Source organism: Mauremys reevesii, linkage group 3 (genome assembly GCF_016161935.1).
Source record: "Mauremys reevesii isolate NIE-2019 linkage group 3, ASM1616193v1, whole genome shotgun sequence".
Classification (NCBI taxonomy): Eukaryota; Metazoa; Chordata; order Testudines; family Geoemydidae; genus Mauremys; species Mauremys reevesii.
This window is the reverse complement of record NC_052625.1, coordinates 58,365,714-58,392,974: the sequence shown is the minus strand read 5'-3', so window position 1 is coordinate 58,392,974 and position 27,261 is coordinate 58,365,714. Positions and strand designations below refer to the sequence as shown.

At 42.5% G+C, this 27,261-nt stretch overlaps 1 protein-coding gene and 1 long non-coding RNA gene across 6 annotated transcripts in view; one reads left to right on the top strand and one right to left on the bottom strand.

Moving 5' to 3' along the window:
* PLB1 (phospholipase B1) overlaps positions 1-27,261 on the top strand; it is a 120,677-nt gene that overhangs the window by 41,709 nt on the left and 51,707 nt on the right. For all 4 annotated transcript variants that reach the window (XM_039532426.1, XM_039532429.1, XM_039532427.1 and 1 more), the window contains 15 exons: positions 11-91; positions 1,600-1,666; positions 4,304-4,362; positions 6,989-7,062; positions 8,986-9,029; positions 12,445-12,553; positions 14,130-14,181; positions 15,509-15,589; positions 17,148-17,213; positions 18,356-18,456; positions 21,300-21,381; positions 22,586-22,690; positions 23,472-23,567; positions 24,078-24,149; positions 24,940-25,062. In XM_039532426.1, the coding sequence (XP_039388360.1) occupies positions 11-91; positions 1,600-1,666; positions 4,304-4,362; positions 6,989-7,062; positions 8,986-9,029; positions 12,445-12,553; positions 14,130-14,181; positions 15,509-15,589; positions 17,148-17,213; positions 18,356-18,456; positions 21,300-21,381; positions 22,586-22,690; positions 23,472-23,567; positions 24,078-24,149; positions 24,940-25,062 (1,212 nt within the window). The remainder of the gene's footprint in view (positions 1-10; positions 92-1,599; positions 1,667-4,303; positions 4,363-6,988; positions 7,063-8,985; positions 9,030-12,444; positions 12,554-14,129; positions 14,182-15,508; positions 15,590-17,147; positions 17,214-18,355; positions 18,457-21,299; positions 21,382-22,585; positions 22,691-23,471; positions 23,568-24,077; positions 24,150-24,939; positions 25,063-27,261) is intronic.
* On the bottom strand, positions 12,955-15,253 carry LOC120402059. 2 transcript variants are annotated; one of them, XR_005596934.1, is made up of 3 exons: positions 15,184-15,253; positions 14,667-14,791; positions 12,955-14,163 (listed from the first exon to the last, which is right to left on the bottom strand). It is a non-coding gene; the product is annotated as an uncharacterized LOC120402059 (long non-coding RNA). The 2 variants fall into 2 exon arrangements; XR_005596933.1 differs by having other exon boundaries at positions 12,957-14,163; positions 14,919-15,247.

Genomic DNA, 27,261 nt, shown 5'->3' with positions numbered 1-27,261 from the left:
ATCTCTGCAGGAATATCCATATTTGTTCACATACAGAAATAGTAACTACTCATCTTCGCCTCGGACATCACAGCCTGAAGCCCTGTCTCAGGTACAAACCGCCTTGGCATAGCGTATAAGTTAATACATGACTACACTGGATGGGTGGGGCTGGTACAAGAGTGTTGTTGTCTCATGAATATTATTACATGGGGACAATTGTGAATCCAAAGCCTGAGACTCTTTGCTCCCATGCTGTGAATGGCTGAGGACTAGAAAACTTATATTGCTGCCACATTCTTACCTAGCTGGATTTTGTGTAGCACGGGCCAAATTGTCTTCAGTCAGCAGTGAAGACAAGACCTCAGGCTAAAACGGGTATGTTTTTTATCTTAAGGTAACTAACATGGATGAGCTATCTCAAAGTAAAAACACAGTGAAGGCAAGACAAGTTAGGTTTACTGCAAGATAAAGTAGGCAAGGGTCAACCTCAGGCTGACTTTGTTGAGCTTAAATTGTGGTCCAGCTGAGTTGCCTTGTCTTCACTGTGGTTTTACCTTGGGATAGCTCACTTGTATTAGTTATCCTGAGGTTTGGGGGAAAAAAAAGAAAAAAGAACCTTTCTAGTCATGAAGACAAGGCCGAAGTGCAGGGATGTTGTACAATGTTACTACAGTACTGAACATTGCAAAGGTGATATTATCCATTGTCATGAGTAAGAGTTCAGTGTGCATCCTGGACCAGCACTCCTAGCAACCCACGTGAGATGTGGGCTGGTACTGCATGTCCTGGGTCTGATTCTCATCTCGCTTACTTTAGTGTAACACCACAGATTTCATTAGTTACCCCTGACTTACACTTGCATAAGGGTGTGAGTCAGGGTGTGAGGAGATGAGAAGGAACAGTATGGCATGAAGAAAAGGAGACCTAGAAGAGAAGGATTGGCGAGTCATAAGGCCAAAGTTCTCCCACTCAAACCAGATAACTCCCCACTTGGTCACTGTATTGGAGAGAGATAGGACACACCCATGCTGGGGTCTTGTCCCAAGGGAATACTCACACCTAGATGCCCAGGGTCAATCTAGAAGTTACACCCTGCTGGGTGGGTGGTGGGATCCAGAAGAACCCAGGCCTGTCCATCAAAACCTGTAAGGAGATTGGCACTAAAGGAGGTAACCGGATGGATAGGGGGCACTACACAAGTTAAGCAATATAATTGTTTAAATAAATGCTAATCAATTTATTTTATCCTCCTAGTTAGCAAAAAGAAGCACAAAATTCACAATAAAGGATATATTTCGTTTCACATCAACATGTTTTAATGTATCAGAGGGGTAGCTGTGTTAATCTGGATCTGTAAAAGCAGCAAAGAGTCCTGTGGCACCTTATAGACTAACAGAAGTATTGGAGCATGAGCTTTTGTGAGTGAATACCCACTTCGTCCCATGCATGTGCCTATTTGTGTGCAATAATTAAATGGTGTGGAATTCAGTTTCACTCTAGGAAATTAAGGAAGATTTCAGTTTGTTTTTATATATAAATCCCTAGGGACACCAAACATTTATCACCATTAGTCCATAAAAGGCCTCATATAATGTCTCATACTGTGTGTACTTCCAGGAAAGGAGCTATGGGACAAGCATTCCCTGTTTTGATCGAAATCCCTCTAATACGGTTCCTGTTTCAGGTACAGATGTTTTTTAATCTTTATTGGAGAGCTGTTTCAATTGATCTTAAAGGGACACTGTCAACTAGTTTTATGCACGAAATGTAACTTTTTTTTAAAGTATTAAATGATGTCATTAATGTAAAAAATATTTCAGTAATAAAAGACACAGCTTTAGGTGGCTATTTAAAAATTCCCCTGTGGTGTTTATAAAGCCACATACACAGAATTGGCCTTAAGCATAGGTGAACTACAAAGTGAACCTGGCAAAAGGCAGAAAATGAAGCTAACCAGTCTCCCCAAGTAGTAGTATATGCAATTATAATAAATCTCTACATCTTTAGCCCCATACAGTCAATGATCTCAAAGCGCACTATGAACAGTAATGGTTTAAGCCTCCTAGCATGTCAATGAGTCAATGAACTCTGATTATCCCCACTGGACAGATGGGGGAAACTGAGGCACAGATAGCAGCCATAATGTCGCACAGGATAAGGAAGTGAAGGAGCACCTGGGTCTCTGACAACCCAGCTTAACCGCAAATGCCAGCACCTTCTCCAAAACATTAAAAATAAAACAGTAAAAATGATGAAAAAATTAGATATTTAGTGTTGTTTCAGTTTAAACAGCCTAAGGTCAAGGAAACATGTTGAAACATTTTATTTTTTGTAGTCCTTATCCCTTTACTTACAGGTAGCTTTCTCAGAGGTAGATCTGAATTACTGACACATGCTTCCAGAATCACAGGTTTCTCTGACCTTAGCCTTTAATGTGTTCTCAAGAGCTCCCCTGCAGACACAGAACAGAAATGGATCATTGCAGACTCCTAATACAGCACCTGCTTTGCCACAGTGGGAGTTCTTTAGATAAGATTGAAAGACTCTTCAGTCAAATTCTGGTTAAATTATCTGATTGGCTTAATAACAATCAGGTTTGTATCTAAGTTGGATCTACTCTTCCCAATTAAGTCACTGTTTACTAATCACACTGAATGATCCATTCTGTAAAATACCTTGGAGTCATCTGCCTACCTATAATTGTGGATGGTAGTGCTGTCTAACAGTTAGTTCTGCTGATTGTGGGCCAGAGAAATGGGAGTTTAATTTCCCCTATGTTCAGAACCAACAGTGCTTTCAGGAGCCTGTAATGTTGTTCTGCAATTCAGCATTTACTGCTGTGATCTATTTTGTTCCTTTGGCAATTAAAATTTCATGTGCTCTTTTTTCAGTATAGTATGTTATAATGGATAAGTTTTCTACATAAAAGTTCATTACCAAAGAAATAAATTCAAAAAGAGAGGCCAGTTATAGATGCAGGATATATAGACACATTCTTAAGAGGTCAAGAAATAAATCAGATGAAGGGAAAACAAATGTTGTGCATACAGAACATTTTTAATGTAGCAAGGTCAATATATGCATATTGGTGAATTGTCTTAAATTAAAATGAGAATCTTCTTTCAGTTTTATTTGTCTCACATCACAAATTGAAATATAGATAGGCTTGGCAAAATTTGACTTTTATTATTTAGACAGATATCTTTATTTTAAAGCATTTTTCAATTTTTATCAATTGTAAATGTTCATGGTTGTGCAAAATTATGGGTTTTAAGCATTTCACCCACTATATTTATCCATTTAAATTTCCACAGTTGAAGGAAACTATGGCAGGGGGAATCAGACAATGGGGGTGGGGATCAGACAGTTATTTGATAGTAGATGGTAAGATTTAAGGCTTCATAACCATTCAAACGCATGTCAAAATGTACAAAGTAAATATCCTTAACTCAAACTCTTAAGTTCTCAAGCTCCTTTTTTTCATTGCCTATCTATAAATTTCAATTATTGATGAAAATATTTTCTTTTGTTGTTTTTTGTGTACACTGAAATTGATGTTTACCAACACTTACCAACAAAAATCAAATCCTTCCAAGACTAAATGTAGGCCAGATTTTTCAAAAGAGCTCAGGGTTAGATTTTTAGGTGCTCAGAACTCACAACTGCTCAGCTCTCATTTAGGCACCTAAATGTGGGTCATATTTTCAAAAGTGCTTAGCTTAGCACTCACCATGCTGAACTCTTGAAAATCGGCCCACTTATTATTTTGATGCCTAAACGGAAGACTGGCTTGCTTGAAAACCTGGCTTATAACGATAAGTTTAATGACAACCAGACAATAGGAGAAAATATGTGATACTTTTCCAAGTCCAGTCTGCAATCTTAAGACTTCTGTGTGTTTCTCTCCCAGAAGGATTATGGTTTCCTTTTAAAAGCTGTAGCAATACTAAGCACCAGTGCTGTCAGTAGAGCTCTGCCTGTCTTCAGTTCATTTCTTGGATCTTAATAAAAATTTTGCTTTGGATAGATGTGCAGGGAGATCCCTTGGCCTGTTCACTGTAATTGGTTTGCAGCAATGGGATCAAGACTTGGCCCGATGACTGCCCTCCTAACTGCTGAGTGTTCTGATCAATGCCAGTATTTGTCAATTTATCATTCCAAGCGCCTAAGGTCATGATTACCTGGCATGATTACCTGGCTTAACATGAATATTGAAGTAGAGTCTCTAGAATGCTTTATACTTATCCCAAATAAAAGTTCTTCCAATACAGTGTGACTTTGACACTTCCCTTCTCCTCCCAATCTTTTTTTTCCCTCTTAGTTCACAATTTGAGGCCAGCAGACATCAAGGTGATTGGTGCATTGGGAGACTCACTCACAGTAAGTGTAGATCATTGGATAACCATAGCTGAACTGACTGAAACGAGGCCAGACATGAATTCTAATGAAAGAGAGTAGTACAAACACTGTTATGCTCTGTTTGGCTAATCTTGTTCTCCATGCTGTCCTGTACCATGGTCCAACTATGACTATTAATCACCTTACAGGTCTAATCTTTCTATGTGAAGAACTCCCATTTAAGTCAACAGGAATGCTGCACAGAGAGGACTGGTGGATTATGCTGCACATCAGATAAAAACAGTTAGGGTGAATTTGCTATAATTGCATACATTTTTACAGCTCATAGCTAAAATCCCTAGATACTTACCTTCCTAACAAATAGTAAGCAGCATAAACAAAATGTGTCAGTTCTCCAGGTGGTATAAATTGGCATAGTTCCACTGGAGTCTATGAAGCTACTGCCATTTGCACCATCTTAGTATTTGACCCAGTGACTGAAGAGCCAAAGTAACACAGATCAGATGTTGTTTATACTGCACCTCTGTGGAACAATAAGCAGGCTTCTTGTTCAGGAAGATTGTGACTGTCACAGTTCAGGGCAACTGTATTTCCCCATCCATGGTCTAGCAAGGGCATTCACTCTAGGCTCCCAGTTTGTCAGCTGTCACCTCTCTTGGAAGGAGATCCATGATTCTCTCCCTCTTGACTGGGATTGTTCCAGGCTGCATGGTTCACTGCCTACACTATGAGTTTCCCAACAAGCTGGACTGCCTAAGCAGGCCTGCTTTGCTTTCTTCTCAGAGGCTACAAACAGTGTGATTTCCCACTGTCATAAGGTACCACGCAGCCCTTTCTAAGCAAGCATATTTATTATTAATCAATACAGAGAAAACGTATTTCAAATAATACAAGGACCTGCACACATGCTAATAGACTTACTAGTGATCACTCCCAACTAAACAAGGACTCTGGCAGGTGATCAGTCTTTCAAATCCCAGTAAGCAGTGTTTCTGTGGTTACAAGTTCCGAGCAGCTGTTACTCAGAACAAGCACACAAGAAGTAATTCTTCTGTTCTGTTCCATGCTGATAAGGTCTTAACTGGAGTATTGTGTCCAGTTCTGGGTGCCACATTTCAGGAAAGATGGGACAAATTGGAGAAGTCCAGAGGAGAACAACAAAAACGACTAAAGGTCTAAAAAACATGAAGAAAGATTGAAAAAAAATGGGTTTGTTTAGTCTGGAGAAGAGATGACTGGGGGTTGGGGGACATAAGTTTTCAAGTATATAAAAGGTTGTTACAAGGAAGAAGGAGAAAAAAATGTTCTTGTTAACCTCTGAGGATAGGACAAGAAGCAATGGGGTTAAGTTGCAGCAAGGGCGGTTTAGGTTGGACATTAGGAAAAACTTCCTAACTGTCAAGGTAGTTAAGCACTGGAACAAATTACCTAGAGAGGTTGTGGAATCTCCATTATTGGAGGTTTTTAAGAGCAGGTTAGGCAAATACCTGTCAGGAATGGTCTTAGGTAATACTTAGTCCTGCCTTGAGTGCAGTGGACTGGACTAGAAGACCTCTTGAGGTCCCTTCCAGTCCTATGATTTTATGCATAGGTTAGCCTTTTCGTTATACAGCTGGTGTCTTTGATAGTCAGAGACTGCGAACAGGTAATCAGCAGACAGTGCTTCTCTCCTCAGAGTGTAGCATCCAAATGTTGGGTCTGGAGGTGGGAATTTGCATTTGCTTCCCTTGAGTATTTCCTAGGAAACCCACTCAACTTTCTTTGCCCCCAAAGTTCCTTCTTGTCTGGCATGTTATGTAAAATAGTCTTTTGAAACTTATAACTAAGGCTGTGTGTCTGTCACGGAGGTCGTGGAAGTCACGGGAGGGGGTTCAGGGCTGGGGCAGGGAATTGGGGTGCAGGTGGGGGGATGTCCCAAAAGTGGCCGGCATGTCACTGTAGCTCCTAGCTGGAGGGGCCACGGGCTCTGCGCACTGCCGTCCACAGGCACCGCCCCCACATCTCCCATTGGCTGCGGTTCCCAGACAATGGCAGCTGTGGAGTTGGAGCTCATGGTGGGGGCAGCGCGTGGAGCCTCCTTAGCCTTCCATCCCACTAGGATCTGCAGGGATACATGGAGCTGGGTAGGGAGCCTGCCAGCCCCACCAACTCTCTCACCCCAGCCCCAGCAGGGGTCCCAGGTCACGCACCACCACCTGGCCCCCTCCCAGCACCAGCAAGGGTCCTGGGCTGCATGCCGCCACCTGCCCCACCCCACCAGCTGGAGTCCTGGGCCGCATGCTGCCAGTGTATTTATTCCTATTATCGTAAATGGACTTAAAGCTGTTTTGGACAGTTTAAAAAATTTTCAACAAAAAGGGACAAATTGTCCCTGAAAATGTTCCCATTTTTGACAAGCTCTAAATTAACTTCCCTTAAAAGGCAATCATATCTAATGTGGGTTACACCTCTGCGTCATCCCATCAAGAATAGACAGGCTTCAGTGGTGTGGAACTGAAATACATTATTTGTTCTTAAAAGGATTGAGGGTATCTGGAATGTAGCTTGGCTCATTAACCCTCCTTCTAATTGCTTTTATTATGATCAGACAGAGTGGATGGCTTTATCTGGAAGGTCTATTCACACTCTCTATTTCCCTTGGTATCAGGCAGGTAATGGGGCAGGGTCTAAACCAAACGACGTTCTCGATGTTCTGACACAGTACCGAGGTCTCTCCTGGAGGTGAGTGCCCTAAAATTCTGTCCCATCTAAATGCTCGTTTTTGTCCTTGGGGAAACTGTCATGGTCTCTGAACTCTGGGCCCTATGGCTGCTGAGATACATTTCTCGTCTGGCATAAGAATCTCCCTAGGCTACCACGAAAAACACAGGAGAGAGCCTGTTGTGACAGGCTGACAATGTCTTCCTGAAATATCCTAGCTGGTTAGCAGGTGTTGATCTTACTAGGAAATAGTTAAGTGGGTTTTGCTGACTCAGGTCACGTCATAGTCACCTGCCTCTGAATATAAAGGAAGTGCTCTCCTGAGAGGATCTAAAGTGTGAGCTGAGCACTCCCAAGGAGCATCCCAGCCTGAGGAGGAGCCTTGAGCTAAACTTTGTTCTTATTCATTTCTTTGTTGATAAAGCCAAATCCAAAGAGGGGAATGAGTTTGGCTTCACTATCTGTGTGGACTTTGTTTTAGAGCAGGCTGAAAGTGGCACCTGTTCACATCTGTGTTCTTGGTAGGAAATAAGATTTTTATTCATTTGAACAAACTTCAGCCCTCATTCCAAAGCTCCAGCCTTGCATATGCACACCTCCCATCCGAAGTCAATGGAGTTCTACTGGCAAATGGACTGCAGAATTGGGTCCTCATTGCTTCTCTCACTCCACACAAGGTCAATATTTCTCCTGACCCTTTCCCCACTTTAGCTACATTATACAATGCAGCCACTAGTTACAATCAGTACAGTCCTAGGCTTTTATATCTGGCACTGATATTTACTACACAGTTCAAAAGTGCCATATTGAGAATAAATTTTCTCTATATTTTTTGTAACTATGAAAACTTTTGTGATTTAAATATAATCACAGCATGTTTTCCCCATCATTTCTCACTCGTGCATTTGTAATTAGAAATATCAATTGTGTAGTGTATTAAAATACCCTCATTCCAGATTAAAGGCACACTGTAAAAGTAATATAGGCCCAACTTTTTAGGCTTTATTTTTAGGGGGGAATTTCAAAAGAAATTTTTATAAAAATCTAATAACAAACACTTTTAAATAATGTAACATTCCACATTATTAGAAGTAGAATATACAAAAGAATTATTAGTGCAGGAGAAAGTATAAATGTATATAAAGAGAAACTGACCAGTCTAGTTTCTTTCTTCAAACTGAGTGAAATGGAAAAATATATATATAGCGATCACCCTTTAATCCAATAGAACCTCAGAGTTACGAACACCTTGTGAATGGAGGTTGTTTGTAACGCTGAACAAAATGTTATGGTTCTTTCAAAAGTTTACAACTGAACATTGACTTAATACAGCTTTGAAACTTTACTATGCAGAAGAATTTTTTTTTTTAGTTTACATTTAACACAGCACGGCACTGTATTTGCCTTTTTTTGGGGAGGGGGGGAGCGGTCTCTGCTGCTGCCTGATTACATACTTCCGGTTCCAAATGAGGTGTGTGGTTGACTGGTCAGTTCATAACTATGGTATTCGTAATTCTGAGGTTCTCCTGTCTTTACAATGTTATCTATTTACTAACATTACCAGTATACGGGCATAGTATGAATACTATAGTCATGATGATAACTCACAAAGGATAATTGTATAGATTTTAAAGGGGAACGCTATAGCAAAAATGGTGGCAACTACATTAAATGTTTAAAATTCTCTAATTTCTTTCACTGAAAAGATTTTGACATTCTGTTTAAATGACATCTTTGATTTTCTTGTGGTGAACGTGCAATGTGAGGTATGCACAGAGAGTCCGTCTTTAACAAATTTTATAAACAATAATTTGCTTCATCTGTGTATGTATGCAGAGAAACACCATTAGGGGAAGCTCTATTACTTATTCCAATACCTTAGAAAGTAAATATTGTTGACTAAAATTTTTGAAATATTTTCGCTTGTTTATTTCCATATAACAGTACTGGAGGAGATGAAAACATAACCACAGTCACGACACTAGCAAGTAAGTGCCTGTTTTCCTAACCTTGGCATATTTTTTGAACTGTTTAATCATTTAAAGAACAGACATGAAGAAAGGTTTACAATTTTGCAGCACGGCACACTCAATCACTTTACATTCACTAACCAATGGTGAATAAACTTTGCTTAACAGTCACCCCAATAATTTGCTGTGCATGACATAACAGTATGTTTTGTAATTCCCTGGAAAATGAATACACTGCTCTACAGCCAAAATGCTTCTGAAATAAATGTAGTCAAACTTTACTAATTCTGGGTCACTGAGAACGAAAATGATGCTTAAAATTGTTGATTGGCTCTAGTTTTCAAGTTATGCTATTGGGTCAGTATATACGACCCTTGACTTGGGAATAGCGGAGTATAAGTGAGTTATAAAGGGAAGGGATCTCAATTTAAACCAGAAATGACTAAAATACATCTTTGACTGGTTCTATGAATAAATCTATGACTGGGTTTGGACAGTACTTGCTTTTTAGGCAAAACAATGAATGATGCAATCTGAAGCTGGTATTGCGTCATATATGATATGAATTGCATCATGTTATTCCTAAAAGTCATGGATGATGCAATCATAATGAAGCTTACATCACTCTTCTGAACAAATTGCCCTATATCAGCTCTAGAAATCATACAGTGTCGTGCTCTCTTATTTGTCAGTGTTTGATTTTGCAAAGGGACACATTTCTGTTTAGCCAAAGTGAGCAGAGATGCCTCGTACTTGTGTGAACAGTGCAGATAACTTCTGCTATGTTTGTGGTGAAGTGACTTTTGCATCACAAAAGCGCAGTATAACCACTATGGTTAAGAAAACCTATCACCTTTATATTGGCTGCAAAATTGGAGATCAGGACAAGAGGTGGGCCCCACACATATGCTGCAACACTTGTGCAACAAATCTTCGCCAGTGGTTGAACAGGAAAAGGAAATCTATGCCTTTTGCAGTGCCAATGATTTGGAGAGACCCAACAGATCATACCAGCAATTGTTACTTCTGCATGGTGCCTCCAGTTGGGAAAGGTGTGTCAAAGAAGAAAAAGTGGACTGTGCATTATCCAAACATTCCATCAGCTATACGCCCAGTACCCCACGGAGAAGGACTGCTGGTTCCTGATGCACCAGAATCATTCTCACTCGAGTCAGACGAGGAAGAGGAAGAGGATGAAACTTCTGGTCCTGAACCATCAATGTCACAGGACCCACATTTTCTCCCATCCTCCTCCTCTGAACCACACCTCATAACACAAGGTGAACTGAATGACCTTGTCAGGGATTTGGAACTACCCAAGAGTAAGGCAGAGCTGTTGGGCTCCAGACTACAGCAGTGGAATCTCCTGGCAGGTGATGTTAGGGTTTCCATGTTCTGTGACCGTCAAAAAGATCTTGTCCCATTCTTCTTCATGGAAGGTGATCTTGTAGCCTGCAACAACATCGATGGTGTGATGGCAGCCCTCAACATCGTTCACGATCCAGATGAGTGGAGACTGTTCATTGATTCATCGAAGACGAGTCTGAAAGCTGTTTTACTGCATAATGGCAATGTTTTGTCATCAATTCCAGTTGGTCATGCAGTTCATATGAAGGAAACCTATGACAACATGAAACAACTTTTGAGGTGCATAAACTATGACCAACATTAGTGGCAGCTTTGTGGCGATTTGAAGGTTGTTGCTCTCTTGCTTGGTCTGCGGACTGGATACACAAAGTACTGCTGTTTTCTCTGCGAATGGGATAGTCGTGCAAGAGATTCCCACTACATCAAGAAAGATTGGCCACTCCGACAGTCATTGGAGCCTGGGAGGAAAAGTGTTCAGCATCCACCACTTGTTGAATCAAGGAAGATTTTGTTACCACCCTTACACATCAAGCTGGGTCTGATGAAGAACTTTGTCAAGGCCATTGACAAAACACAAGCAGCTTTCAAGTACCTCCGTGGAAAATTTCCAAGGTTAAGTGAAGCTAAGATAAAGGAAGGTGTTTTTGTTGGTCCTCAGATTCATGAACTTCTTCGAGATGATGCATTTGACCATGCACTGCGTGGCAAGGAAAAGACAGCATGGGAAGCCTTCCAGTTAGTGGCAATAAATTTTCTCGGAAACAACAAGGCAGACAACTACAGGTTGTTGGTGGAAAACCTCCTCAAGGCATACAAAAGCCTTGGTTGCAACATGTCACTAAAGATGCATTTTTTTGCACTCTCATCTAGATTTTTTTCCACCGAACTGCGGAGCAGTGAGCGACGAGCACGGCGAGCGATTTCACCAGTTCATTGCAACAATGGAGAAACGCTATCAGGCAAATGGAGCCCATCAATGCTTGCAGACTATTGCTGGACAGTGACAAGAGATGCTCCATTTAATGAATTCAAGAGACAAGCCAAGAAGCGCTGAGTAGACACTGAATAGGACTAAACTATGTACTTAATAGTTTTTTGCCTTTTGTTTCATAATAAATTTTATTTATATAACCCTTTTGCTGATTTTTAAAGTGTTACATAAACAGGACAGGTGACATATTATCATGTAAAGCAACCATAAACACATGAAAAGACGTAGGTTTACAATTTATGATTAAAACTCTACTATCTACACAATATGCATAGACATAAAATGTAAAAACTTAAATATCTTAGAAACAGTAGCCAATCAGTTGTTTTAATTGTCATATTTGAATTCAGCACATCAAAATACATAATAAATACCACATTTTATCTCTGAAGCAGACGACTTCTCAAAAATTGTAGACCAGTGATATTATTTTTGGTATATTATTCTGTCTGAGGCACTTTTGGAATGGCTAAATCAAATTGTTTCAGTCCTTAGACTACAGAGACTACTTACATAACTTTTCTCCTTTGCCCATTAAAAAAAAAAAATCTTAAATGGAGCCAGGCTGCAAGATTTGGATTTCATATGCCTGAATGTTCAAGGGTGATTGGATTTGGAAGGTTTTCAGCTCACTATACAAGATAAGATCCATTTACAAAATTCAGATCCAGATTAGCACTTTAGTTTTTAACAACTCTGAAGATCAGGGAAGTTTGGACAGAGGGTTTGATACAAACCCATCTCTAAATTTACTGTGAGTATGTAAAGTTTGTAACTTGATTAATATTACGTAGTCTTGTATTACTCAGCAAACTGATCAAAATGACATTGCCAGGTATACTGCCCATGTTGTGCAATCAGTTGAAATTGACGTCTGAATTCATTAAACTGGGTATTCTGGAGATGAAACAATAATTGAGTGGTCAGATTTTTTTTCACCCACAGTATATTAACGGTTACCTTCAAGTTATTAACTGAGATCTGCTAAAATCCTTCTGGGGCAAGTTCTGGTTTTAGACTCCAGCTCATTACCCACTGAATTAAGTTACATTTCATGGGTCTCTTCTTTTCCAGATATTCTTCGTGAGTTTAATCCTTCCCTTCAAGGGTACTCCATTGGCAAAGGGGACCAGGACTCATCTAATGCCTTCCTGAATCAGGCTGTGGCAGGAGCTCGCTCAGAGTAAGTGAGAACAGAAAAATACTTCTCTCCCTCTTTTTTTTTTTTTTTAACGGAGAGTAGATTATTTTTTAAGTTCCAGTTAGAGACGTGCCAAACCTAGAACATTCTTACAAGTCTGTGAACACTCCAAATGTCAGTGGTTTAGACATAAAATGGAATTTAGACACCCCTAATGTTTGATTTTGAAAACTTGGCCAATAAAGATGTGCAGAACCCAAACTCGTCCTCTGTATTTAATCTCTAGCCTGACAGCTAAGAAATTTAAGGGCCAGTGTGGCTTTCCTAGTCATAGTAAAGGAAATCTTAGCAGTAACAATATAATATTTTGCCCTACTCTCTCATCCAAGGAGCTCAAAGTGCTTTACAAACATTGAGTAATGAAGCCTCATAGCCCTATGGTGAAATAAATGGTTATTCCCACTTGACAGAGGAATGTGTGGGAGGAGGGGCAGAAGAAATCCTGGTCCCATTGAAATCAGTGGGAGCTTTACCATGAATTCACTGGGACCAAGATATCACCCAGGGATGCTAAGGGACAGAGAGGATATTGAGCAGCCAAAAATCAGATCATGGCAGAGTTTGGAATAGAACCCAGTTAGACTACGTTCAGTCTTCAATGAAATTCATGTGAACTCTTTGTCTTCTTATTGTAAAGGTTCTTTGTTTGTATTAATACATCCAAAGGGCTAGTAGTTCCTTTTTTCTGGATTTCGGAATTTATATATGTGTCAGTGTGTACCGTGCAGGTGATGCCATATAACTTATAACAGTAATCTCACAGAGATAGATAACTCCCAGTAACTGTGAGTTCTCTATGGCTGCTATCACTCAAAGAGATTATCCTGGTCGGCTGTATCCTTCCAGTTGTCTGTAGGATGAAACAAAATAAAATCGAAGTATAAAGAGTGGATTTTTTTTAAAGTGTAATTACAAGAAATGAAAGACTGTTTCTGAATGCAATTCACTTGGAGGCCATTTTTTAAACCTGCACTGCTCGCAGTGACCCTTCATCCCATTGGAAAGGGCTGGATTTCTCTCTCTCACAGCTCATTGTCACTTTTCTAACAGCACTGGTCATCGGCAGAGATGATGCAAGGCAATCTCACAGTGCTGCTTCCAGCCACCAATAGTCCAGGGAGGGTAGAGTATGACTGAACTCTAGTCTTAAACTAACACACTCTGCTATTTGAGGTCCTTTGGCTTGGGTAACCTTTTGCCTGACCGGGAACCATCCTCTTAAAGCTAAAACCTTCAAATACACTGAATTACAATAGGCCAGTCCCACCCCAAATGTATTTCCCTCTTCAATCGGGGATGCTGCACTATGTAGCCTTCACACAGCACCCACAGTGCCAGATGCCTGATAGATGCTAAATGTTTCTTCACTGTTTCTCCAACTCCAGATGTGGCTTATTTCTGTAACTATATTTAGTCCAATAAAAGCTGCAACTGGAGTCTTCAGTTCAATACCACGTTATTTGAATGGGTTGTCATGGCCTTTGCTCTTTCATCTGCTTTTCTCAATGCCCTGTTCATCATGAAGTGTTCATCGGTCGTCTTCTTTTTTAATATTTAGGAATGTCCCTTCGCAGGCGAGGAGACTGGTGGACCTGATGAAGAATGATACTGTGAGTCTTGGCTGGCATGAATATCTTTAAGTAGGATGCAACTGTCTTGGGTCATTAGTCTCTAACAGCACAGCAGATCAACAGTAGATGTCAGGCAGAAATCTATGGGTAGGGCAATGATAAAGTGGATAGAATGCAACATCCCTCCGTGCAGGGTCTGTTTCAGCATACCATCAAGTAGGGCTTTTTGTAAAGGGTTTTTTATTTTATTTTTTTTACAGTGAGGTGACTAATGCATGCTAGTTACCTTGCTGTGAAATCCTAGTGGAGACAGGTTTTTACCATTAAGAAGCTAGGCAACTTGGTCTACACAATACCCCAGCTGGTGGTTGACTTTGTAGAGTTTAATTCACAATACAGCTACAGCACCTTGTCTCCACTGGGATTTTACAGCAAGGTAACTAGCATGCATTAGTGGTTTAAAAAAAAAAAAAGCCCAACTTCTTTGCAGTGAAGACTTTAGTCTGAGTTCCCACAGCAGTTACCTCCAGCCATCACCTTTCTTGGACTGTTGTCCTGTTGTTCTCTCCCTCCAGACCAGGGCCTTACATTGCAGACCTTTTCAATTAACTGTGATCACCTCAGCAGGTCTGAACTGCAGTTGTGTCCCCTGAGAGAATGACAGGGTTAGCCAGTGACCAGCCAGTTATCACAAAGTTTGTTTTATTCAGAGCAAAAACATTTCAGAGAAAGCATATCTTAAAACATTAAACAGCTCATACGCATGCCTAACTTACTAAGTGGTTACCCATCTTCCATATGGAGACCTGGAAGATCTAAAAATACTTCAGGTCTTCTGCAGGGCCTGTGTCTGTGATCACAGTCTTATGCCTGTCAGTTCTTGATAGTGTCTGACTCTCCCCAGGTCAGGGCTGTCATTCTGTACAGATTCAAGCCCTTTGTGTGTTCTGAACCTGGTCAAACCAGTGGTGTCTCTTCCTCAGGGCAAACTTAACTGACTTTTTATCGGTATTGTTTCTAATGGAGATTTGCATTAATTACCCTCCATTGCTTTTAGTTCCTGCAGGAAATGTACTTATCCATTTAGCCAGGAATACAATCACTAACAAGCTCATAAAGATATATAAAATAAAATTGAACAGTAGTCTTTGAATATTCCATGATTCCATCGCATCACATCTGTCACCATAGCGCTCAAAGTCCCTCAGCCATGACCAGAACTCCATTGTGCTAGATGCTGTACAGGCACACAGAAGGATGCTGTCCATGCCTCAAAGATAAACTTAATTCTCTTTTAACTTGTTGCACAGCAATTTTTTCCTTATCTTATCTTGTCTTTTTTATTTTATTTTTTTCCTGACTACAGAGAATAAATTTCCAGGAAGACTGGAAGCTCATAACACTCTTTATAGGAGGAAATGACCTGTGCAGATTCTGCAATGATCCAGTAAGTCACTAGGGATTTTAGATGTGTCTTTTATGTGAACTTGCGATATCATTATTACTTGGTACATTTTGGAGAGTGGAATAGTGGAGCTCAGCTAGGTAGACTTAATGGACCAAAACTGGCTAGGCCACACATGGACAGTTCTCACCATTTCTCTTGAGACTTGATGGTCATTACACCTGAGATTGAGATAAAGTAATGTAATACCATTGATTATTTGATTGTATCTACTTTATTTTGCTACAAACTAAGATAACTTTCTGTTGATTAAGTTAGTTCTTTCCATATGTAGATAAGATAATAAACTGTCAAGGATTTTCCCCATTTCATCTTACCAATGTGCCGTATCTTTTTCCCTCTCACATGCTACCAGCATCCAACATGATATGTCTACCACCAGATACATGGACATGAGAGAGGTTCTATCCACAGTTCATAGCAAACTCCTGATTAATGTCCAATCTCCTCTATGCACCTCTCACACAGTTGGTGGGACCTTGTTGTTTTCCCTATACACTAAGAGCACAATGTGTGCTTTCCATTCTAGATGACTGATTTCAGATAAAGAAAAATAACAAAGAAAGACTGTAAAGTCTCCATGAAAGAAAGTCAGCAAACACAATGACTTACTAACATTCTGCATCTGAACTGAAAAACAAGATGGCAGAGGTCTGTGCAGGAGGGTGGGAGGCTCCTCTTAAATTCAGAAATCAGCATGATGTCTCCTTTAGGTTACAAACCAGAATGTGGCTTGGTGAGCAGAGAAGCAGGAAATATGTAAGGGAAATGAGTGTGTTGTCTGGGTTTACAGAATGGACTAAGGGGGTGTCATTAAGAACAATGGGATGAAATTGAGCCAAGCAGAATTAAGGATGAATATCAGATAGGGGGGACGACGACACTTTTAACAATAAGGTCTTATTAGACTATTTCGTAATTTCATAAGAGATGGGGTAAACGCCAAATTACGTGAAACAGAGCTATTCAAATATATTGTAGGGGAAAATCTTGCCCTGGCAGAGGGAAATGGACAAGATGACCTAATAGATTTTTTTTCACACTAATTTCTCTGTTTGTCTGGTACACTTTTCTGCATGGGATGTACTTGCAACTGAGATTTCATGGAACTCAAGGACTAAATGAGAGGCAAGTTGCTAATAGCCCGCACACCTGACTTAAAAAATACTTTAATATTTTACATTATATGAGAAGAATGTTTCTTCAGACTGATCTCCATTGATGAAAGTCTTAGTGATGGGACAGCTGTGCTTCTGATACTAGCTGATAGTGAGTGTGGAGGCAGTTATGACATCTCACCAGTAAGCCCAGTGGAATTGGCTCTGTGAATGGCCTCTGATGGTTGCCAAATCCTTCCTTCCTATGATGATGCTTAAGGAGGGAGCTGGGGAACCAGAGATGCTCTAGAGCTATTTGTTGTGCCAATGTACCCTGAACCAAGAGTCCAGTCACTGTAGTCTAAGAGTCAGCTAGTAGCTTCTGTATCTGCCTGAGGAAACTACAGATGCCCAGAACTCCATTCAACCCTTTGTTTCAACAGGTGCATTTTTCTCCTGATAACTTCACCAACAATATAAGAATAGCTTTGGACATACTTCATAGAGAGGTAAAAAGCAATCTTTACTACTAACCTAGGGAGAGGGGTCAGATGGGAAAGACAAATTTCTTGAGTTTCAGTGGTTGGTTCTAGAGTTATTAATTTGCAATCATACTTAGTTTCTCATTCTGGTATGGGCAGCATTGGTGCATGTGTAGATGTTTCATATAGTAATCTCTAATCCAGGGGTTCTCAAACTTCATTGCGCCGTGACCCTCTTCTGACAACAAAAATTACTACACAACCCTGGGGGGGGGCGGGGGGACTGAAGCGTGAGCCTAGCCAAGTCCCACTGCCCCAGGCTGGGGGACCAAAGCCAAACCCCAAGGGCTTCAGCCCCGGGGAGGAGGGGCTGTAACCTGAGCCCCGCTGCCCAGGGCTGGAGCTGAAGCCAAAGCCCAAGCCCTGCCACTAAGGGCTGAAGCCCTGGAGCTTCGGCCCCGAGCAGTGGGGCTCAGTCTTCAGCCCTGGGCCCCAGCAAGTCTAACACCAGTCCTGGCGATCCCATTAAAATGGGGTCACAACCCGCAGTTTGAGAACCACTGCTCTAATCTGTAGGAAGAATTTAAGGAAGTATTTTACAGAAAGAATGGTGATTGGGTGGACTGGAATTCCACCTCATGTGTTGGGAGTCAGGTAGTGTAAATATATTGACAAATATATGGTATTTCATGACAGTTGTGTAACTATGCCTAGCAGTAGCACATCTGCCCACTCACTATACAGCACAACCCCGATTATTTTTATTAAGAGAGATATTCTGATATCCTTTTTCTAGTTGAAACCAATGGGACTACTCATGGAATACAGGGCTCCTCAGCATGAGTGAGAGTATCATACTCTTGCCTCAAGAGACCAGCAGTTTTGGGATCTGGCCTTGTTAGAATCATGAGTCTCAGTGGCTGCAGCTCTGTATTTAAGGTAGAACAAACCCAATTTAGGATTTCCTGTTGAGATTATGCACTCAGCCAACACTGTGAACCTCTAATGGAGATAGTAAAGGTTGTTTAGATCAGCAGATTAAGGTACATATTACATTAGCAAAAAAATAATCTGACCAGTCCCTGGCCTGCTTGGTTGTGCTCGGAAGAGCAGGAATGGCACTACTGTTCTCTGTTTGCTTGCTTTGACTTTGTTTATAATCTTGGCAGGTTCCTCGGACATTTGTGAATCTGGTGACAGTACTTCATATAGTAACCCTCCGGGATGTGTACCAAGAGAAGAACGTTAGCTGCCCAAGGCTAATCATGAGGTTTGAAAGACTTTTATGTTCCAGCTCTCACCCTTATTCAGGAAAAGCTGTAAGATCTTCAGTGGAAACCTTCCCCTTGAAGAAAAAGGATTACAATATTTCAGATAACTAAGTACTATTTTCCCGTGTGTGTATCTAAAATACATACACAATATAGATTTTAATTATACAACAGCAAATCAGACTTCCAACTGCAAAATTGATTAAGAGCTAGTGCACACTGCTCAGCAGTACATTGTTTGACAAAGGCAGCTAATTTTCAAAATTATTAAAATGAGGGTTTTAAAAAGATGATTAAATTAATCCAGTTTTTTTTAAATTACAGAATTTATCTTTCAAAGGCTTTAAAAGTCTCCTGCTATCACATATGTTCCAGTGGTGAGCGACATTCTTTGAGCCCTAACCTACATTAGCTGTCTCTCACCAACTGGTGGTGGTTAGCTGGATCGTTAATTAATCTTTCAATTAGATTTGTGGGATGTTTAGTTACTCATTATGTTGCTTCTAGCAGTGGGGAGAATAGGAAATCTTTCTCTCCCTGTATGCATATAATGAGTAACCAGGAGATGTGGGGAAAGAAAGGAGGTTCCTTCTCTGTAGTGTAGTTAGTAGCCATTTCCATTAGTGGTCAGGCCAGGACTTAGGGAGGCCCTGTGTGCTGACACTATGCAGCACAAGTGGTGACAGCCTGGGAGCTGGAGAACCGCAAGATCTGTCTGTGCTCAGCCCTCTCAATAGCAATTCCTGTTCTGTTCATTACAGCTGAGTCTGTGAGGACATCACTCTGACAGGATAAGGTGGTGCGAAAGATCGGAAGGGCCCTGTTGTTGACAGAGTAGAGTTTCACAGAAGGAATATTATGATACAGCCTTTTGCTGTGATTTAGTGGCTCTCTGACTGTCAGTGACAAAGCAGCTCTTACAGACTGAGTGCTGTTGGCTTAGAATATCTTCTATTATTTTGTTGCAGTTTCCCTTTAACAAAGTACAAGCTTATCACAAGATCCTAATCACCAGGACAAGGCCAGGATGAGAGCCTGCAAGATTAGAGTTTCTCTGATCCCTTAGAAATATATCTGTTACCTTCCCATCCTACCCAAACGTCCTGCTGTAGTACATTTGTGTCTCTATGGCAGCAAGGGGATTTATAGGTCTGGTGGTGAAGCCAGGTGTACAGAGATTTAAACAGGCACAGTGTAGAAGGCTCATGAATGGCATGTTACTGACATACATTTCAAAATACAACTTTGTACTATGTCTTTCATATCCCAGAATGCCCTGTAGAGGTAAATAATTTATCCCTGTCTTGGCTCCTCTTTATTAAGAACTATAGGCTAAGTGAGCATATATGTGCTATTTTTTTAAATCTGTAGCAGGAGACCAGGAGAAGGGCTTGGGGAAGGTTCTAGGTAGACACTATAGTGAAGCATTATTTATCTATCATTATCAATAGAGAGAGGGGGAGAGATTAGCTTTAGGGAGTGTATCATTTTCCTTTTGCTGCTTCCTTTTCCGGTGTTAGAGTAAGCTACTCTTTCTGACGTTCTTCACTGTAGTGACATGATAGAGGGAGAAAAGAGATGTTTTCTGCTGAGATTTGTAATGAAATGGGGAGTAGAGGTGTTTCCAGGTGATAGGAGCAGCAGGGATGAGATTGTAAGGAGTTACTGACAGGGCCAGCAATGAATGAGGGAGATAGTTAAGGATGAGGGGAAAACTGGAGCAAATCTATAGAAATGTTGCTCTTAATTATATCTGTGCAATCCCTCTGAAGTGAATGAGGCTGCGCAGATGTGCCTGAGAACAGAATTTCGCTTGCAGTGGCATATCTGGCATAGTGACAATCTCCTCACCTTACATCAGTGGTTCCCAAACTGGTGTTCACAAAATGTTACAGGGGGTTCTTGGGGGGAAAACATTCCCTAATGGCGGACCGAGCTGTCCATAGGGACCCCGGGTAGCACGGGGCCAGCAGCCCGGAGCCTTGGGGACTTCCAAGACCTAAGCAGATCAAAGCAAGCCTATCTATCACATTGAGGAGATTTAAACTTCAAGACTCCTTTTACGAAATAGAAAGGGAGGTGGATTTTTTTGCTGTTTTTAAAATTAAATAGGCTGCCAGTGTGGTTTTTAAATTATTATGAAGAACAAGTTTAAGCTTTGTTGTAACGTGCATTGTTTGCCAGGACTGCTTAACATCTGAATGCTTGTGTAGGGGGAACTCTTTGAGTTGGCTTCTTAAATACCTTCATGCTGTTCCACATCTGATACTCCTTGATGAAACCTAAGAGCCAGAGGCGCCAGTATAGGGGGGCAACGAGGGTCACGTGCCAGCCCCCTGTCGGTGTGCCCCCCTGTGGGTCCCACCCCTTTTTTTCTGGCAGCCTCCCCGCCCTTTTCTGGCAATGCCCCCCGCAGGCCACAGGGTGCGTGGGAGCTTTGCCCCTGCACCCCTTTTTTCTACTGGTGCCTCTGATAGAAGCCTTTTCTTATAACAGGCTTAATCAAAAATGATACAAGCTACAAAAGTGACATTTTGGAAGAGTGGTGCCATTTTCATAATGTAATAAAAATACTGTAATGATTCGGTTCATGGGTTGTTAAAGTTTGGGAACCACTGCCTTACACGAATGCATCTATCCCTAATAAACATACTTAAACTTCAGTGTGTCCGTATTTACTGGGAAGACCTAGATATTGGAATCATTGTTATCATGGATGAGCCTTTCACAAAAATCCACCTTTGGAGGAGTGCGTTACCCTTTGAGTTATTGTACCTCTTTTCAGAGGAAAAAAACCCAGCAGATTGCAACACAAAAATAAAATATCACTTTCTTCCTGCAGGCAGCTGTGTCCTTGTGTATTGAACTATGATGACAATTCCACTGAAACTAAGATGCTAGAGTCTTTTAATAGAAGGTATCAGGTAAGGCAGAGGAAAGTATTAAGAGATTTAGCAGAGAATTGCTTAATAATCCTTCTGTTCTTCTTTTCTAGCAGCAGTCTCCCTTTGTTCTTCTGGGAATAATAAACAAATTTTTCTAGCTGTGATAATGCTTGAAGTGACTGACCCAGGGACCAGTCAAAATCTAATATCGACTAGAGATGGAGAGCAAATTGCGCGCACTTTAGTCAGCTGTAGATTCATAGAAGTTACTCAGAATTGGGCTGGAGGGGGCAGGTGAGGATCAGGCAAGGAATAGGGGCAGAGATGTGGCTCAAGATCTTTAAAATGTGATTCAGTAAGGTCCTAAAACAGAGTGGCTCTTTCAGATGGATCAGAGATTCAGTAGAAGCAGCAGTTCTGGATGCTCCTCTTGCTGGGAAATCGGATTAAATTGAGGAGCGCTGATAGTTCAAGAATGAACTCTTGTGGTGGAGGTCAGCTGAACTGAAAGTATTTCAGTGGTTCAAGAAAAATCCCTGGCACCCCATGATGGGAAATCCTATTAAAGTGGGGGCTCTCCCTTGGTCGGTCAGCTGGCTTTTGAGCAGTAGGCCATCTGCAGCCTCCATAATGCCTTTCTCAGGGGCGGCTCTACAAAGTAGGCGGCAGGGCAAGCAGCCCGCGCGCGCCGCCCCCCCGCCAGTCCCGCCGCCCCTTCCCCGTCCCGGCCGGGTCCCTCGGGCGGCATCGGCATTGGCTCCGGTGGGCCCGCCCGGTGCATGCGCCGCAGGCCCCGCGAGCCCGGGACGAGCGGACCTGCCGCTCATGCCCCTGCGGGAGCTCAGCGGCCGGCGGGACGGGAAGGCCGCGCCCGACGGCCGCAGGCATGGCAGGTCCGGTCGTCCCGTGCCCCCGCCCTGCCGCGCAGGCATGCGGCGGAGCTCACGAGCCAAAAATGCGCCCCCCCCAGGATGCGCCTGCCGCGCGCGCTGCCCGCTGGTGCCTAGAGCCGCCCCTGGCCTTTCTGATAAGGAAAATCAAATGAGTAGTTTTCTAATTTGGGTTTTTGAAAGCCAATGTTTCAAGAAGCTCATGGTCTCACTGCCTTGTACAAGAAGGGAGTTGTCCTTGGTTTCAGGTTTTGCATGTTCGGATGATGAGACTTCTGCAAGAGGGTCAGCCTGGGGCCTAATAAGCAGAATGCAAGAAAAGGAGCAGTGAGTGATTGTTCTGCCTTTTTTAGGAGGAAACCCACCGATTAGTTGAAAGCGGAAGGTATGACACCAAGGAAGATTTCACAGTGGTTGTGCAGCCGTTTCTGCAGAGAGTGACCATTCCAAAGACTGAGGTAAGAAACCGTGAGCCAGATTCAGACCTGGTGCCACTCCTCTGAATCATTAAACTTGCACCCCTTATACCAACTCTAGATTTGGCCCTCAGTGCTCTGCTTTGTTAGTTTGCCCAGTTCAAGTGAGCCACGATCCAAAGCAGCGGGAAATGCTTTGGAGGGGATAGAGATTGTTGGTAATACTGCTGAGTGCCTGTGTAACCTTGGCCTCAGACATGGCAAGTTGTATTAGTTGTAAGTTGAATCATATTTGTAAAAGTGCTACAGAACTCTTAAATTCTCAGTCAGTGGCTTGATCTGGCCCAGGATGGTAACTAGCTTGTTCTCAGAGGCTCTCATGACTATTTTCGAGTTCTGGGGTAACGGAGTTTTTGTTGGAAGAGGAATCAGGGCTGCCCGGAGTGGGGGAGGGGGCAAGTGGGGCAATTTGCCCCAGGCCACATGCCCCACAGGGGCCCTCACGAGAGTTTTTTGGGGCCCCTGGAGCAGGGCCTTTCACTCGCTTCAGGGGACCCAGAAAACTCTCGCGGGGCCCGGACCCCCGGAGCTTCTTCCGCTCCGGGTCTTCGGCAGTGGGAGGTCCTTCTGCTCCGGGACCCGCCACCAAAGTGCCCCGAAGACCCGCAGCCGGGGGTCCTTCCACCCCGGGACCCACCGCCAAAGACCCCAGGCCCCCTGAATTCTCTGGACGGCCCTGAGAGGAATGTGATAATACGTCATATGCTGGTATTTTTGGTCATATACTCACCCCTCTTGTGACAGTACCTGTCTCTTTCCCCAGGAGGGGTTGCTCGACAGCTCGTATTTTGCCCCAGACTGTTTCCACTTTCACCAGAAGGCTCATTCCCAGGCTGCTCGTGCCTTGTGGAACAACATGGTAAGACTGCAGATCTCAGTCTCTCTCTCTGTCTTCTCCACCCTGTTCTTCTGCAGCAAAGAACAATGACACACTATTTAGCTACTGAGCCACCCTACCTCTGGTGAGAACAGAATTGTGTTTACAACAGGGGGGCACTTGTTTCCCTTTGTAATGTAAAGTCACCTGGACACAAACTGGCTGTGTCAAAGAATATATCCTGGGGTATATTCTTGTAAAGGTTAAGCACCTAAGACCTTGCACTAGAGATAATCAAAGTGTGGGATATTACATCACGCATGCTACATTCCTAATATGGAAAGTAGCTAATTTAATATGTAAAATATGTTTTAAAGATGATAAAATCCTGGGGCAGTGAGTTTTGTGGGTTGAGCTGCTATTTCAACATAGATAGATACCATATATAGCAATTTTCTTGCTGTTCTACTTGATAATATTCAGCTATATATGCTCTTCCATTCTGGTTCTCATTTTATTTCTTCTCTCCCATGTTTTCTTTCTGCCATGCAGTTGGAACCCCTTGGGAACAAGACAGATGTACATTTTTTTGAAACGGCGATAACTCTCAAATGTCCGAGTCAGGTAGGTTGAAAAATATTCATGCATATGCCACATGTTCATTTGTGAAGCAGTCAGAGCTTTTCATGGGGGTTCTTGTGCAGCGCGTTCCAAAGTGGTAGCTCCACCACCTTGGAGAGGATGCTGGATGCTCCCTGTCCTCTCTCTCCCTTCCTCCTTTTGGGTAGTTAGCACCTGGGACCTATATGCTTCTCAATGAGAGTAGACTGCAAGAGGGAGGAAAACTCCTGGCACCCATGCCCTCAAAGGCTGTCACAAAGACAGCAGCTTTGTGTTAGTGCATGAAAGCTGGAAATCAAACCTGCCTAAACAGACCAGTCTAACTTCACCATCCAAGCTCAGTATTTATTTTGCACACTTCAAACAGCATCAACAGGGAAAGTAAAGTGAAAGGTCAGATCCTTGGCTGGTGTCGGTCCACATAGCCTCACTGAAATCAGTACTGCTACCCTGACACCAGCTGGTCCAGAACATTTAACAGCTTTTCCTATAATAATCAGATGTTGTTAGTCAAACTGGTAAAGGGCACTGAGAGTGTCTGAAAGAGAGAGAGTGAGTGAGTGTGTAGTTAGCATAGCATTACTCATATATTTCAGATGTTTCCTTATTTGTATGGCTCCTAAATATGTCTGCAAAACTAATTCGAGAGGGGCAGGGCCCTTTTTAATTCCTAAGAATATGCAGTACAGTAATTTTAATGGTCTATAGGCATATTTGAATTGGTGGCTGGGGACAGATATCTCCATATATTCTTCTGCAGCTTCATGTTGACTCACGTTTCCTTATTCCATAGATGGAGTCATTCCTCAGGACGTACAGGAACAGCAATTATACGTATCCCAACCAAACTATGCCAGACGTAACAACACCACTACCATCATCTGCTACGCCGACCCCAGCACAGGAACCAGATCAGGTAGAGTCTGCACAATAATTGATCACTGGAGGAATTTAGGAGGCTTAGGAAGGTAGCTCTAGGGCTGTGGAAATGGCTTGCATAACCAACCACAGCTGCATGTATTTAAGTACCGCATTAATCAGCCAGGATTGCTTTCCCAATCTGAATAAAACTAAGGGCTGGTCTACGTTTGAAATATGTTATTTAACTTGAGTTATCTCACATGAAAGTGCCTTGCAGCTGCACACACATTATTTTGCTGTGAATCAGCTGGCCTTTTTAACACACATTAGTAAGCCCACTTTAGAAGCGGGTTTGCTGAGATGCAGAATGAGATTACCCACAACTAAGTAGGTGTGGCTACATCTCCATCCTGAAACAACTGGTGCACATCTACCTTGTCTACCTACTGGTATCCCGCATTGCTTTGCCAGCTACCTGTATTGGTCTGTCTGGTTGTCCTGAACATCCCTGTTTCAATTCTGGCATGCTGTCCTTGGCAATTCCAGCTCCAGTGGAGTTCACATATCTGTGTCATACTCCTGATTATGCAGCAGTCATGCTTCACCATGGATCAATACTAAAATCCTGGACTTCATTGCCTTCTTGGGAGAGGAATGTGATAAGGCCCATCTGAAAGGCTGTCACTCAGCATAGGTCTACAAGCAGGAAGCAAGACAAATGTAAAAGACGGGGGCTCTCCAGGACTGCAGTAAGACAGATGAGCTGTGGCTGGACAATAGGAATGCTACCTGCAACAGTAGAGCTAACATGGTCTGCTGGATCCATGAGGAGCTGGATCACATGTATGCTGGAGATACCGCCACTCAACCTCCGCATTCTGTGGACTCCCTGATTGACCCATGAACCCCAAGACACAGTCACGGATATCCAGGATGCCTCTTCCCATGAATCACAGCCAGAGGATCAGTCTGAACCCTAAACTGGGGAGGGGACCATTTCTAGTAAGCATTGAATGTTATATTAAAATACAGCTGGACAGAGAGGGAGTTAAATAACTTAGCTGAGGGTCCTGTAAGGGCACTGCCATGTTGAGCTACCTTCTCTCTGCCTCTTGTGTTTTTAATCCCCTCCCCCTTTCTGCCACTCAAAATGGCAGCCCTACCAGAGACAGTAGAAACTCTCCCGGCCTTTTTTCCTATGACTATGCAAACACACACACACATCACTTAGCCTTGCTGTCTCCCACTGCACCCCCTCCCCTTTAAGCACACTGCTTGCTGGCCTCTTCCTCCTGCCCCACTCCCCCAATGGTTAATCCATGTGGTGCCTCCATGAGGCTCTTTGAAGGACAGGCATTTTTATTGTAGCAGCACATACAGAAAATCAAAAGTTATGTGTCTGGCTCACAATGTCACTGACGTCCTCAGCCTTGAGCCCACATGAGGTAGAAGGTAAATAGCCTAAATCACATTACAAACGTTTTCAAAAAAGCAAGACTGTAAGACACTCGCTGTAAATCACCCACCCCATGCCACCCCGCCGTTAAGGTAGAATTCTATGAATTTTGCAGAGTATTGTATGCTCAACTGTAGGTGTTAAAAACAAGACATTTAAAAATAGAGCACTCTTTGGCTTGGCATGGTGATTGCACAGCAAAGCAGCTCTCTGGGAACTGTCCTTATAACTCATGGTTTCCTTCCACTCCTGCGCCAGTTCTGGGGGCACCATCCTGGCAAACAGCAGCCTGGCATATCTTCCTTGTTTGCCCATTGTCTTTTTGAACAGAAACCTCCTTGCCTTTTGGGAACATGCTCAGGGTAGCATCCTCCAAAGCATGGATAGCCTGCAGATGTGCACATGCAATTATTAGCCTAACTCTACTGCGCCCTGTTTTAGCTAGCCACCCTGCACAACCCACCTGACATTTATTAACCCTTCCCCAAAGTTTCCTCTCTCCTCCGCCCCAACACACACCCGGCCACCTCTTCCCACCATATGCCTACACAAACCTGGAAGATTGAAAACTTCTAATGATTGCCAAGCTCGGCCAAGATTGGGAAGAGCCTATGGGAATAAAATTCTAAAATCAAGGAAAAAGCAACATTTTATCACTCTTAGAATGGAGACTACAATTTGGATAAATGTTCATTTTTCCCTCTTTCCACTAGCGTGAGGAAAGGGAAAAGAGAGGACAGGCAAATGGCCAGCATAGCAGACACATCTGCTGTGGATGAAGAGGCAATCAAACCTCCT